The 14,405-nt window shown below is 35.2% G+C and overlaps 1 protein-coding gene across 1 annotated transcript in view; it reads left to right on the plus strand.

Moving 5' to 3' along the window:
• Positions 1–12,260, plus strand: part of LOC140165891 (protein XRP2-like) — a 36,754-nt gene extending 24,494 nt beyond the window's left edge. The window contains exons 6-9 of the mRNA XM_072189236.1: positions 5,402–5,530; positions 6,127–6,204; positions 7,302–7,404; positions 8,053–12,260. Of these exons, the coding sequence (XP_072045337.1) occupies positions 5,402–5,530; positions 6,127–6,204; positions 7,302–7,404; positions 8,053–8,222 (480 nt within the window). The 3' untranslated portion in view covers positions 8,223–12,260. The remainder of the gene's footprint in view (positions 1–5,401; positions 5,531–6,126; positions 6,205–7,301; positions 7,405–8,052) is intronic.
• Positions 12,261–14,405: the final 2,145 nt, after the last annotated feature.

Below are 14,405 nucleotides of genomic sequence, written 5' to 3' on the forward strand. Positions count from 1 at the left end.
TTGAAATCAAGAATTTTATCGAGATTTTAGTCCTCGTAAAGTTGGCCTAAAATCGAGATAAAATTGAAATTAAGAATTTAAATTGATTTCAATGTTCCGTAGCTTTTACATAAACTTTACGATGCCTAAAATCTTGAAAAATCCTTGATTTCAATGTGCCGTAGCTTTTACAGAACTTTGAAATCAAGAATTTTATCGAGATTTTAGTCCTCGTAAAGCTTTACTTGGCCTAAAATCGAGATAAAATTGAAATTAAGAATTTAAATTGATTTCAATGTTCCGTAGCTTTTACACAAAACTTTACGATGCCTAAAATCTTGAAAAAATCCTTGATTCCAATGTGCCGTAGCTTTTACAGAACTTTGAAATCAAGAATTTTATCGAGATTTTAGCCATCGTAAAGCTTTACTAGGCCTAAAATCGAGATAAAATTGAAATTAAGAATTTAAATTGATTTCAATGTTCCGTAGCTTTTATGCAAAACTTTACGATGCCTAAAATCTTGATAAAATCTTTGATTTCAATTTGCCGTAGCTTTTACAGAACTTTGAAATCAAGAATTTTATCGAGATTTTAGTCCTCGTAAAGTTGGTCTAAAATCGAGATAAAATTGAAATTAAGAATTTAAATTGATTTCAATGTTCGTAGCTTTTACGCATAAACTTTACGATGCCTAAAATCTTGAAAAATCCTTGATTTCAATGTGCGTAGCTTTTACAGAACTTTGAAATCAAGAATTTTATCGAGATTTTAGTCCTCGTAAAGTTGGCCTAAAATCGAGATAAAATTGAAATTAAGAATTTAAATTGATTTCAATGTTCCGTAGCTTTTACGCAAAACTTTACGATGCCTAAAATCTTGATAAAATCCTTGATTTCAATGTGCCGTAGCTTTTACAGAACTTTGAAATCAAGAATTTTATCGAGATTTTAGCCATCGTAAAGCTTTACTAGGCCTAAAATCTAGATAAAATTGAAATTGAGAATTTATTGATTGTTCCGTAGCTTTTACACAAAGCTTTACGATGACTAAAATCTTGATAAAATCTTTGATTATCAATGTGCCCTAGCTTTTACAGAACTTTGAAATCAAGAATTTTATCGAGATTTTAGTCCTCGTAAAGTTGGCCTAAAATCGAGATAAAATTGAAATTAAGAATTTAAATTGATTTCAATGTTCCGTAGCTTTTACGCAAAGCTTTACGATGACTAAAATCTTGATAAAATCTTTGATTTCAATGTGCCCTAGCTTTTACAGAACTTTGAAATCAAGAATTTTATCGAGATTTTAGTCCTCGTAAAGTTGGCCTAAAATCTAGATAAAATTGAAATTAAGAATTTTAAATTGATTTCAATGTTCCGTAGCTTTTACATAAACTTTACGATGCCTAAAATCTTGAAAAATCCTTGATTTCAATGTGCGTAGCTTTTACAGAACTTTGAAATCAAGAATTTTATCGAGATTTTAGTCCTCGTAAAGCTTTACTTGGCCTAAAATCTAGATAAAATTGAAATTAAGAATTTAAATTGATTTCAATGTTCGTAGCTTTTACACAAAACTTTACGATGCCTAAAATCTTGAAAAATCCTTGATTTCAATGTGTCGTAGCTTTTACAGAACTTTGAAATCAAGAATTTTATCGAGATTTTAGCCATCGTAAAGCTTTACTAGGCCTAAAATCGAGATAAAATTGAAATTAAGAATTTAAATTGATTTCAATGTTCCGTAGCTTTTATGCAAAACTTTACGATGCCTAAAATCTTGATAAAATCTTTGATTTCAATGTGCAGTAGCTTTTACAGAACTTTGAAATCAAGAATTTTATCGAGATTTTAGTCCTCGTAAAGTTGGCCTAAAATCGAGATAAAATTGAAATTAAGAATTTAAATTGATTTCAATGTTCCGTAGCTTTTACATAAACTTTACGATGCCTAAAATCTTGAAAAATCCTTGATTTCAATGTGCGTAGCTTTTACAGAACTTTGAAATCAAGAATTTTATCGAGATTTTAGTCCTCGTAAAGTTGGCCTAAAATCGAGATAAAATTGAAATTAAGAATTTAAATTGATTTCAATGTTCCATAGCTTTTACGCAAACTTTACGATGCCTAAAATCTTGAAAAAATCCTTGATTTCAATGTGCCGTAGCTTTTACAGAACTTTGAAATCAAGAATTTTATCGAGATTTTAGCCATCGTAAAGCTTTACTAGGCCTAAAATCTAGATAAAATTGAAATTGAGAATTTATTGATTGTTCCGTAGCTTTTACACAAAGCTTTACGATGACTAAAATCTTGATAAAATCTTTGATTTCAATTTGCCCTAGCTTTTACAGAACTTTGAAATCAAGAATTTTATCGAGATTTTAGTCCTCGTAAAGTTGGCCTAAAATCGAGATAAAATTGAAATTAAGAATTTAAATTGATTTCAATGTTCCGTAGCTTTTACATAAACTTTACGATGCCTAAAATCTTGAAAAAATCCTTGATTTAAATTGATTTCAATGTTCCGTAGCTTTTACGCCAAAACTTTACGATGCCTAAAATCTTGATAAAATCTTTGATTTCAATGTGCCGTAGCTTTTACAGAACTTTGAAATCAAGAATTTTATCGAGATTTTAGTCCTCGTAAAGTTGGCCTAAAATAGAGATAAAATTGAAATTAAGAATTTAAATTGATTTCTATGTTCCGTAGCTTTTACGCAAACTTTACGATGCCTAAAATCTTGAAAAAATCCTTGATTTCAATGTGCCGTAGCTTTTACATAACTTTGAAATCAAGAATTTTATCGAGATTTTAGGCATCGTAAAGCTTTACTAGGCCTAAAATCTAGATAAAATTGAAATTGAGAATTTATTGATTGTTCCGTAGCTTTTACGCAAAGCTTTACGATGACTAAAATCTTAATCAAATCCTTGATTTAAATGTGCCGTAGCTTTTATCGAGATTTTAGGCCTCGTAAAGCTTTACTAGGCCTAAAATCGAGATGAAATTGAAATTAAGAATTTAAATTGATTTCAATGTTCCGTAGCTTTTACATAAAAAACTTTACGATGCCTAAAATCTTGATAAAATCTTTGATTTCAATGTGCGTAGCTTTTGCAGAACTTTGAAATCAAGAATTTTATCGAGATTTTAGTCCTCGTAAAGTTGGCCTAAAATCGAGATAAAATTGAAATTAAGAATTTAAATTGATTTCAATGTTCCGTAGCTTTTACGCAAAAACTTTACGATGCCTAAAATCTTGAAAAAATCCTTGATTTCAATGTGACGTAGCTTTACACAGAACTTTGAAATCAAGAATTTTATCGAGATTTTAGCCATCGTAAAGCTTTACTAGGCCTAAAATCTAGATAAAATTGAAATTGAGAATTTATTGATTGTTCCGTAGCTTTTACGCAAAGCTGTACGATGACTAAAATCTTGATAAAATCTTTGATTTCAATGTGCCGTAGCTTTTACAGAACTTTGAAATCAAGAATTTTATCGAGATTTTAGTCCTCGTAAAGTTGGCCTAAAATCGAGATAAAATTGAAATTAAGAATTTAAATTGATTTCAATGTTCCGTAGCTTTTACGCAAACTTTACGATGCCTAAAATCTTGAAAAAATCCTTGATTTCAATGTGCCGTAGCTTTTACAGAACTTTGAAATCAAGAATTTTATCGAGATTTTAGGCATCGTAAAGCTTTACTAGGCCTAAAATCTAGATAAAATCCTTGATTTGTAATGTAAAATTTTATTTGCTAAGACTAAAATCTTGATAAAACTGAAATGAAGAATTTTAAATAACTTAATAGCCAGCCACCCAGCATTTCCACTGTGTATAGATTAAGCTTACCTACATGCTGATGTTACAGTCAATGTAGGCTAGTGTATAAATCACTGTAGAAGTCCAGATTTAAAATAAAATATAAAATAAAAACACTCGAAAATGTCTCAAACGTGTTTATATTACTAAAATTTGTGAAATAGTATGGCTATTCTGACACAAAAACCTAAACGGTTTCAACAATCAGACGTGTTTGTATGCACTGTGGTGGTCTTTACACTGCGCCGTAATCATGGCTGCGGTGACATGCATAACACGCGCTGTGTAATGTAGATATGCGAATTGCCCCGTACTATAATGGCGATTTCATGCGTAAATACTGAACAAATCATGCCAAATTTAATCATCTTGAAGTTCTGTCCCCGGCGCACTTTTAGTATTATTGGAAAGTGTGTAGTGTTCTTTTCCATTTCCATACCACACATTCATATTTCTTTGTTGTTTTTTCTTTAAATTGATGAAATTCTGTACACTATTCTCGGTAAATTGAAAATGTTAATATTGTGCGCGCTATCGGCGGAAAACACGTCTGTCAGCGGTATGATTTCAACGCACAATTAATAATTTGTTTAACTCTTAATATTTATTATATAGCAATTTTACAGCAAAATAAAGTTATTACTACATGCAAATTGCAACGTTAGGTAATTATTTATTTTATTCTTTGAGTTTGATGCATTTTTCCATCTGCCATTTTGTGCTTTCGTTCGTTTTTTCTTGGGCTGCGGGGAGGCCCTTGTTTACGTCATTTGTGTGACGTTACAGTAGTGCTTTCGCGAAATCCCTTACTGGAGGAAACAATTCACTCACCAATAAATCCAAATACTTTATTATCGAAAATGCGTGTATTGGCGATGCCGTGTGCTGAAGACTGCCCCTTGTCAACAGAAACTAGCAGATCTCGCCTATCTGCTGATTTTGTAAGTTTTGGTGGCTCTGAAAAGAGCCGTTCAATGAAGACTGCCCCTTGTCTACAGAGAACTAGCAGATCTCGCCTATCTGCTAATATAAAGGTTATAAATAAGACTCATATTGATATAGAATGGCATGCATGCTGTTGGGCGCAATGCTTACGTTAGTTGTGTGTTGCGTAATGCGTAACTGGCACATGCTTATGTGAATTTACGCGGGCGTGAGTTGGGACTTTATTGATGCGCACAATAACAAAAGCTGAATAATTTTATAAACCGAACCAATTTTAGTACTACACTTAGTACTACACATAGTCCCCCATACATGTAGTAGATTGCGATTACATGCAGAGGGAGTTTACATGTATGTAATGTGTATACATGTATATATCTCCATGCACATGCCCATAATGTGTAATTTGTTCTTCTTTAAATACATATTTAGGATTCCAGAAAATTTCAAATAGCTGAATGTTACATTTTAAAATCTGATACATATATAATATCAAGCACCCAATCCAAATTTGGAAGTAAACTGAAAAACAATTTTACTTCATCAAATGTGGTCTCTTGATTTTTCTGCAGAAAACCTGCAAAACTACTTTTCTGCTATATTGCGCTTTTCTTACATTTTCATTATTCATTACTACTTGTCGGCAGGATTTTAAAATGGAAGATTACGTGCCAGCTCCAAGCTCAGAAGAGTTTTCCAGTATGAAGATCAGCACAGCCCCTGATGATAGCGTAGTGCCATTTACACAGGGAAACAAGAGGAGAAAAGCTGAACAGGTCAGTTGGGTGATGCCCTATAAATGAAAGTCTTATCGTAAGGATCCTGACCCGTCCCCTCTCCCGGATATATTTTCTTTTGTTTTGGTTTATTTCTTATTTAACCTGGGACACTCTATCAGTTGAAAATGTGTGAAATGTTGAAAAGTTTCACTTAAAATCATAAATACTAAGAAGTACGATTGTGAACAAAAAGTCCTTTTGGATGAAAATGGAAGCGACCGGTCAAACCTATTTGCATTTATATAAAAAAAATCATCCAAAGAATGATTGAGGGAAAACGCAAGAGAGGTAGATCTGTAGCTAGCTGGCTTGACGTCATCAAGATTATCACAAGTCTGAGCATCACAGAGGCTACTAGGGCTGCTGCTGACCACATTCGATGGTATACTGTCATACAAACGTACCACACCTGCATATGTGTATGCAATGTGACCTTAGAGAGAGATATGCCTTTTTATAAGCAGGTTGTATAATGTTTGCATCTCTTGAAATGTGTGTATACTTTATTATTTCCAAAGCAGCTTATTATGACTAAAAAGTAATTTCCATATAAATAGTATATTTATTGATTGGTTTCTTTTATTTTGACTTAGGCCTGCCTTGTTGTGTTCTTCAAAGATGATGGATCAGAAGAAAGGATCAGGAATTTTGTCAAAGGAATAACAAAGGAGGTGAGTGTGGTATATACACTAAGCAGGGATGTGAGAGTTCCTTGTTTCCGTGGATTTCCGCGTTTTTTGACTCCCTAGCCCTAGCCCAGCCATTTTATTTATCAAATTTTGGATCCATGTGTCTGCATTGTTATGAAGATTATATAATTTCCACCGATCATGTGCATTGTGCATTTTATATGAATGAGACTAAATTGCCGGTTATGGAAAAAAAAGAGACAGAGAAGAATATGAAAGTATTTTGCATACAATATTGGACTAGGTTCTTGCATATACTGACAACTGTTACAAGCTGGCTAGAAGCTCAATTATACATTAATTAGTTTTTGTCAGAGAAGAACGGCACGATTGTGCGTCACTTCGTTGGTCGGTGGCGCCCTTGAAGTGAACACAAAGCGCCGCGTATGTCGCTCATTAACAGGGCGCTCACATCAATCTGAGCAAGGGACTGCCGTTCTTTTCTGAAACCCAGTGTAAAGTCCGATGTATACTCCACTTCGCGACCGCGATTTCGCAGGCCGCGAAGTAATTTGAGCTGAAATTTTATGAATTTCGTTCGCAGAGCAGGTTTCTTCGCTTTGCGGAGAGTTGGATTTGGTTCAACTTTTGGGGGGTAGGCCAGCGAAGTTTCTATATGAAAGCACAGAGCGGGCAACAATTCTTTGCGATACTCAGCGATATTTTGATGAAGTATACATGAAGTGGAGTATACATCGGACCTAAGGAGGCAAACTCAGTTTTATGTTGTCTGATATATCCCCATGATGAGACCCAAGGATGGGCAGTACGTTATTAAATGTAACCAACTATCAGGGCTTGGCAATATCTAATCCTATTAACAATAACCAGCGTTCGAAATTTTGGTTGTCCGGTTGCCCGGGACAACTAAAAAAGTCGCCGGACAACCAAAAATACTGATTCGGTTGTCCGCCGGACAACCATAAATCTAGCCAAAAGTCACATTTGTAGGCCTACGGACAACCAAAAACTTAGAGACAACCAGAAATTGTAATCTGGTTGTCCGTGGGACAACCATTTATTTTTCCTAAATTCGAACACTGACAATAACCATTGATACTTGTCACACATTTTTGCAGGGTTCCTGTACATTAGTGCAATCTAAAGAAATAGAGATAGACGGGGATGATACTACTCGTTTATTCGTAGAAGATCAACAACTAGCAGATGCAGCTGGAAAAGGTAGGTGTAGGCTGCAATGAGCTATTCCATGTAAAATCCACACTACCCCTGTAAGAGATTTAGCTAAAGTCTTAGTGCCAGCTTGGCTGAGCTTCACTTCTTTATTTATAATATATTTTCTCAGGTATGTATCCTCTGCAGACCTGAAACTTTTCCTCTTTTTAGCAGATTTCCTCTTTTTATTCCTGAAATTGACCCATTATTTGTTATTTTCAGCCCAGTTTGGGCTTTTTAGCATGATTTTGCGCTATTTTCCTTTTTTTAAACCATTTTCCTCTTTTTCACAAATGGTCAGTTTCGAGTCTACCGCTGTGATCTTCGCATTTAATATAATATTCAATGTCTCACATTGACTGATGTCTTGCTAAAGTTTGTTCGGTTTATATAAGGCGGAAAAAATATGACTCATAACAACGCGTATTGATATAGAATGGCATGCACGCAGTTGAACGCAATGCTTACGCTAGTTTCGCAATGTGTGACTGGCGCACGCTTATGTGAATTTATGCGAGCGTGAGTTGGGACTTTATTGACGCACGCAGTAACAAAAGCCGAATAATTTCTGCCTTATATGAGCCGAACAAACTTTAGGATAGGCCGCCCTCTCTTAATAATTGACATTTACATCTGTTGCTTTTTTTCTTCCAGGTCCAGTAGTAAGTCTTGAATACAGTGGTGCTAATGCCGTCCAGGTATGCCAGGACGTGTTACAACCCCTCATAGGGGAATCAGTGGTCTTTGTCTCAACAGCAGATGAAGCTGGTAACAAGGTCATGGAGAATTGGAACAATCATCTGGAATGCCAAATGGGCATGTGATATGGTACAAGATTAATACTTAAACAATGGCCTATTCCATTTAAAATCCACACTCCCCTGTGGAAGATTGTGGAAATATTTTCCACAGAGGGAGTATGAATTTCAAATGGTATGAACACATTAGGCAGCTCTAATTGAACTTCATATACACCCTCTGAGAAAGATTCAACCTGAATCGTTCACAGAGGGAGGGTGAGTTTCAAATGGAGCTGCCAAATGTATTCATTCCATTTGAAATGCATACGCCCTCTGTGGAAAATATTTCCAAAATCTTCCACAGTGGGAGTGTGAATTTTAAGTGGAAGAGCCCAACCAATTTCTTCATTCCATAAGTCTTATCATGAGATGGCAATTCACTACACTGACAGTCATAAATTAATGTCTGTACTATGTCTTGCCTTGATGGACTGGTTGTGCAAACCTGTTTGCAATATGATCTTTTCCATATTAATCTATGGATTATACATCTAGCAATTCCCATCATGTTTTAAAGGAAAGTCTGACATCCTCTACGCAGCAGGGAAACATGTTGTATGGTAATGAAATGGTGTCTACCAAAATGTTAAGATGTAATTATTTTCTTTTTGTAAGATTGTTTTTGTAATTTTAAGTGCCAAATGGTACCTCTTTTGATTTCTTTTACTTTTGCATTTGTAATATTAACTGAAATTACTGATTGGCTGGTTTGATGCATAAACATGATTTGTGATATTTTTGACTTTGTATTCTACACACACATCCACTATATATGGAAGACACAGGTGAAATAATTCCTGCTGAATATCTTACAGCATGGCCATCACAGGAAAAACCAAATGTGCAAGTTAGGGTCAAACTGACCATGTATTAGTCCTATAAGGTACAGGACATGGTGGATGGCCTAGAACATAAGACCCTAAATGTAGGAGTATTCATGCGTTCAAGGGGAAACTTAACTACTACTCATCAGGGCTGGAAAAAATGTGGACGATTTTGGAAATATCTTCCACAGGGGGAGTATGAATTTCAAATGGAGTGAATACATTAGCAGCTCCATTTGAAACTCACCCTCCCTCAGTGGAAGATTCAGGTTGAATCTTTCTCAGAGGTTGTATGAAATTCAAATGGAGCTAGCTGCCTATATGTGTTCATTCCATTTTAAATTCAAACTCCCCCTGTGAAAGATACTTCCAAAATCTTCCGCAGGAGTAGTGTGGATTTTAAATGGAATAGCCCAATTCATTCGAGAAGGTGAAGAAATGCAAATGTCAATTGTGCCTTCTATATGAACTGATGGCAGTGTAATTTTTATCTAAATCAGTCCATAATTTCATCTGTGTCTTCCACAACATGGTGCAGAAAGCATCTGACACGACCCATTATTACAATATGTATATCTTAAGCTTATTAAGTTTCTGTATTGTAAACTTCCATGCTTGTATACTTGTTTATGATTGGGCTTATATTTCTGTAACCTTTGACAAGCGCATAATACTGTGATGTTGGAAAGCTAACAATACGTACAGCGCAAAGTTCATTCGTAAATTTCCACTCGCAACAGCATATCGCCTCAGCAGCCAATCAGAGACAAGTGCGCTTCAATGCAGTAAATGGGTGATGTACGCTTAAGATACGCTTTCGTCAAAAGTTTACAGGAAAAGATTATAGCAGTGGAGTGTTCAAAATGCTTTTATTTAACTCTCAAGCTCAGCATCATACTATAATGGCATGATGCAGTGGATTATACATTGTGTGTAGGTTACTGCTGATGCGCAAAGACTGCACATATGATTGACCTCCAGGTGCCTGCTTTTTACTTCCTGGCAGAGCTGCCATAGCAGGTGTATTTGTATTATTTACCCATTTAACATTGAATAGACAGGCATGTATGGTTTCCTACATGTAACATAACATGCCATACTTGCATGGTTATCGGTAGCGTAACTTAGAGTTATTTTGTTTCTTATAGCAGGGACCGTGTATAAAGGGACTGGAAACAGGATTATTGATAGCTATTGTCAAGCTATTGTTATCAGATTATCTTTTACGACCTTCGATTATATGCGATGTTTGAATTTTATTATTTACTCATGTTGCCCTACAAAATATCAAAAACACATCAAAATATTCCAATATCTTTTAAAGTAAATGTCAAATTGTGTAAAATGTCTATCCTTTGTCAAACACAATTTCTGTGTAGCATGGAGAATCATTTGCACAGGATTTTGGAGACAAAATGTGATAATTTAGTGGTGATACAGAATGCTAGAACAAACAAAATTATATTTTTTCTGGAATGTGTACACCGTACGCTTGGTATTCCTACTGATTTCGATACTGAAATAATTCTTAAGATGATGTTCTTTGAAGATTTATGTTGGCATTTCTAGAGTATGTCATTATAGGCAAACATGTAGGCTCATCTCGCAATGTACAAGACAAGCCACGCGCTGTGTTGTAACTGTGCTTGGATTCATACCAGAGTCTATTGATCAACATATTATTCATGCTTGCTCAACTGAGAATAATTTGTAAACCAGCAACTCGCATGGTACAATGGGTGGAAGCCGTTTCCAGTCCCTCCATACAAGGTCCCTGCTTATAGCAATTGATAAGTTGCCCCATAACTTGATATGAACCAGAAGTTCATGAGGTCTGCAGGGTTACAGTGTTTGGCAGAGAAGAACGGCAGTTCTTTATATTTTGAGAGCGTACACAGCATAAACATGGAAGTGTGGTTCTGATTGGCTGATTCAATCGTCTGACAATCGTTACAATAGACCGATAATCTCAGTTATCTGATTGGCCGAAAATGTCGCTCATGAACAGGGCGCTCGAGTCAATCGGAGCAAGGGACTGCCGCTCTTCTCTGAAACTAGTGTAATAAGTGATGTTTAAAAACACTTGGAATTGAATATTTTCAAGATTAAGACTCATTTCCATTGATTGTGTTACACATATGAAGAGCTTAGTTTCAAAACCCCTTACATCCACTTGCCAAATCACTGATATATGGGGGTTTGCAACAAAAGCAGTTTTTGGTGGGATGCTTGGGTGAGCTGCTTTTGTTGAAAACTCCCTTATATCAATGATTTTTTTGATGATTTTTTGATGTGTTCTCAAAATTCGGCAAGTGAATGTAAGGGGTTTTGAAACTATAAGCTCTTACATCTCAAAAGTCAGTCAAAATTAATGTGAAACAGTGTTATTATACATGTTAAGTTTAAATTCAACAGGGTTGGCTCAGTATTGGACAGTGACTACCGCTACATGTATTTATTATATATTGATTTTAAACTGTAAATATTAAGCAACGTATAAAGATATTTTCATCATTTTTGTGTCTTCTATGTATAAGTTTTTTTGTGCATTCAGTAAGATTCACAGTATAGTGTGTCTCATCTGAAGTTGAGAATAACGCCATGTTTGATTTCACATTGGCAGATTCCAATAAATGCGTTTGAGTTGAGTTACCACCGTATGGAAAAATCATGTTTCTACGCATGTGTATACGCCCCGCAGGATTAAGTTAGGGTGTGCAATTCAAATCTGCCGCTATAAAATCCAGCATGGGGTTACTCTCAACTTGAGATGAGGCACACTATATAAAATTCTTTACATTCCCTTCCCATGAAGTACAATGTTAGTCTCATGCAACAAAATTGTTGCCATTGGGCTATTCCATGTAATATCCACATTCCCCCTGTGGAAGATTTTGGAAATATCTCCCACAGGGAGAGTATGAATTTCAAAAGGAATGAACACATCAGCTGCTCCGTTTGAAACTCGCTCTCCCTCTGTGGAAGATTTGGGTTGAATCTTTCTCAGAGGGTGTATGAAATTCAAATGGAGGTGCTAATGTGTTCATTCCATTTAAAATTCATACTCCCCATGTGGAAGATATTTCCAAAATCTTGTACAGGGGTGGTGTGGATTTTAAATGGAATATTGTTGAGATCTACTGGAATGTAGTTCGGATATAAAAGGTATCTAGCATGAGTAAACTCTGAAATTACAGGTTCACATTTAGTTAAGGTGGTACACACCCTGTGGTAAATTTGTGACTATTTTTGCATTTTCTCAAAACTAATAACACACTGGTAACAAAAGTTATGTATATTATTGGGGCAAGGAATCCAATTACTACACTGAAATTTCAGTGACACAAGACAAGCGGTTCAGTATATATGATAGGAAATGGGGTACATTCTTGCGGTACCTCTTTTCTTATCATAAATAACGAACCGCTTGTCTTGGGTCACTGAAATTCCAGTGTAGTAATTCGATTCCTTGCCCCTATATATAACTTTTGTTACCACTGTGTTATTAGTTTTCAGAAAAATGCAAAAATAGACACTAAATTTATCGAGGGTGTAGTACCCCTTAACTGGCATTCATTTACTGTCATATATACAGCCAGAGTGCCGACTGTTGATTTTCATGGAGCTGTGATGGACAAAAGGCAGTGCATATTGCATAAACAGTCTTTTTATGATTTCAGCAAATGCAACCTTGATGCTCATCATTTCTATTCACCATGATCATTGAAGTGGTAGAAAATTGAATAGCAGTGTGTATTGCACAACAGAAATGAATGCATACCAAATCTTTTGAGTCAACTTTGCCCATGTTTTGATGGAATGAGCTCATGTCCGAGGTACTCTGTCTCTTGATGAGCTATATTTTATTATGTCTGTGGCAGTGAATTTGAAATGTGTCTTCTTTAAGTTTCAAGTTGTTGTTTCAAAGCTATAAACATAATCATGCATTGATACTTCAATGTCTTCTGTTATGTACAGTTAGGATCACTATGAAATGTTTTGATATTGTAAGCATACTAAGCAAACATATATATAATCAAATGCAGTAAACCTTTGACGAGCGCGTATTAAAAATATACATCGCGTATTTACTGCGTTGGACGCACTTGTCTCTGATTGGCTGCTGAGGCGATCTGCTGCTGCAGAGTGGAAATTTATGAATGAACTGTGCGCCGTACGGGTTGTTAGCGCCGAATTTGCAACATCACGGTAGTCGCGCTCGTCAAAGGTTTGCTGCATTTGACTATATAGGTACTGTTGGCTGTTGCTCAAACAACAAATTACCTTGTATGAGGCAGTTCAATTTATTTCTTTCTTTCATTGCTCCTCATTGGTTAATTACATGATATAAATCATCTGAGTAACGAATCAGAATTGAGCTTTTAGATCTCTTGGCCATTTCAAGCTTAATCCCACTCAGCCCTACTGACTATTGTTACCATCTATGATTGGTTCAATACATGATATGGGCTTCTTTGAAACCAATCAAAATCATTCTCAGAGGCCGATAATTCTGCTAGTAGTGCCCATTGGACTAAAGGATATAAGAGTATGATGTAAAAGTAGATATTCTGGTTAAGTTATCACTTGAAAGTCTAAATTTCATGAGTTGATGAGGAATTTAATTTTGTAAATAATACAATACAAGTTCCTTTTTGCCTCAAGGGACATCGAGAATGTTTTCTTTTATAAATAAGTGAATTGATCAGTAGCTTGACTAGCTTGGTAATTCTTGTTTCCTTGACCAACTTGAGGGCAAATCAACTTGTAATCATATAACCTCAATTACTAACTTGCTCCATTGCAACTCTTGCACAGTACTTCGCTGATGTAACATAAGAGTGTACACATACTAAAATCTCATTACAGCAAATTAAAACACAACCATGACCAAAATCAACCTAAACTCGCATATAATATTGCATGATTTTGTAACAGGAGTTTTTTAAGTCCACACCACATGCTAGCTAAAAGCAAAACCAAAAAAAACCTTGTATATGTATTCATAACCTTGTAATATGTATTCAAAACCTTGTATAGTACATGTATGTATTCAAAAGCTTGTAGAATTTCTTATCATTGTTCAAAAAAAGCTTAGCATGAGACCAAAATGATTTTGCTCCAAAATATATGTATTCTTATGTACATTTAAAGATAATCAGTACTTTATGTTTAATATGTGTCTTCTTTCTTTTCTTTTTTTCTCAAAAGAAGCAAAATCACAAGATATTAGATTTTATTTTCTTACTCCTCTGCTTCAAACCCAATATATTCCCTTGCAGACTGTAATAACTTTTTGATAAGACGACGAAAAAAAGAAACTCTGTTCTACGGGCGGACGGACCTTTCAAGTAGGGTCGATCGGTCTGGCTTTTTAAAAAAT

This window comes from Amphiura filiformis, chromosome 12, assembly GCF_039555335.1.
Source record: "Amphiura filiformis chromosome 12, Afil_fr2py, whole genome shotgun sequence".
In the NCBI taxonomy this organism is placed as follows: Eukaryota; Metazoa; Echinodermata; class Ophiuroidea; order Amphilepidida; family Amphiuridae; genus Amphiura; species Amphiura filiformis.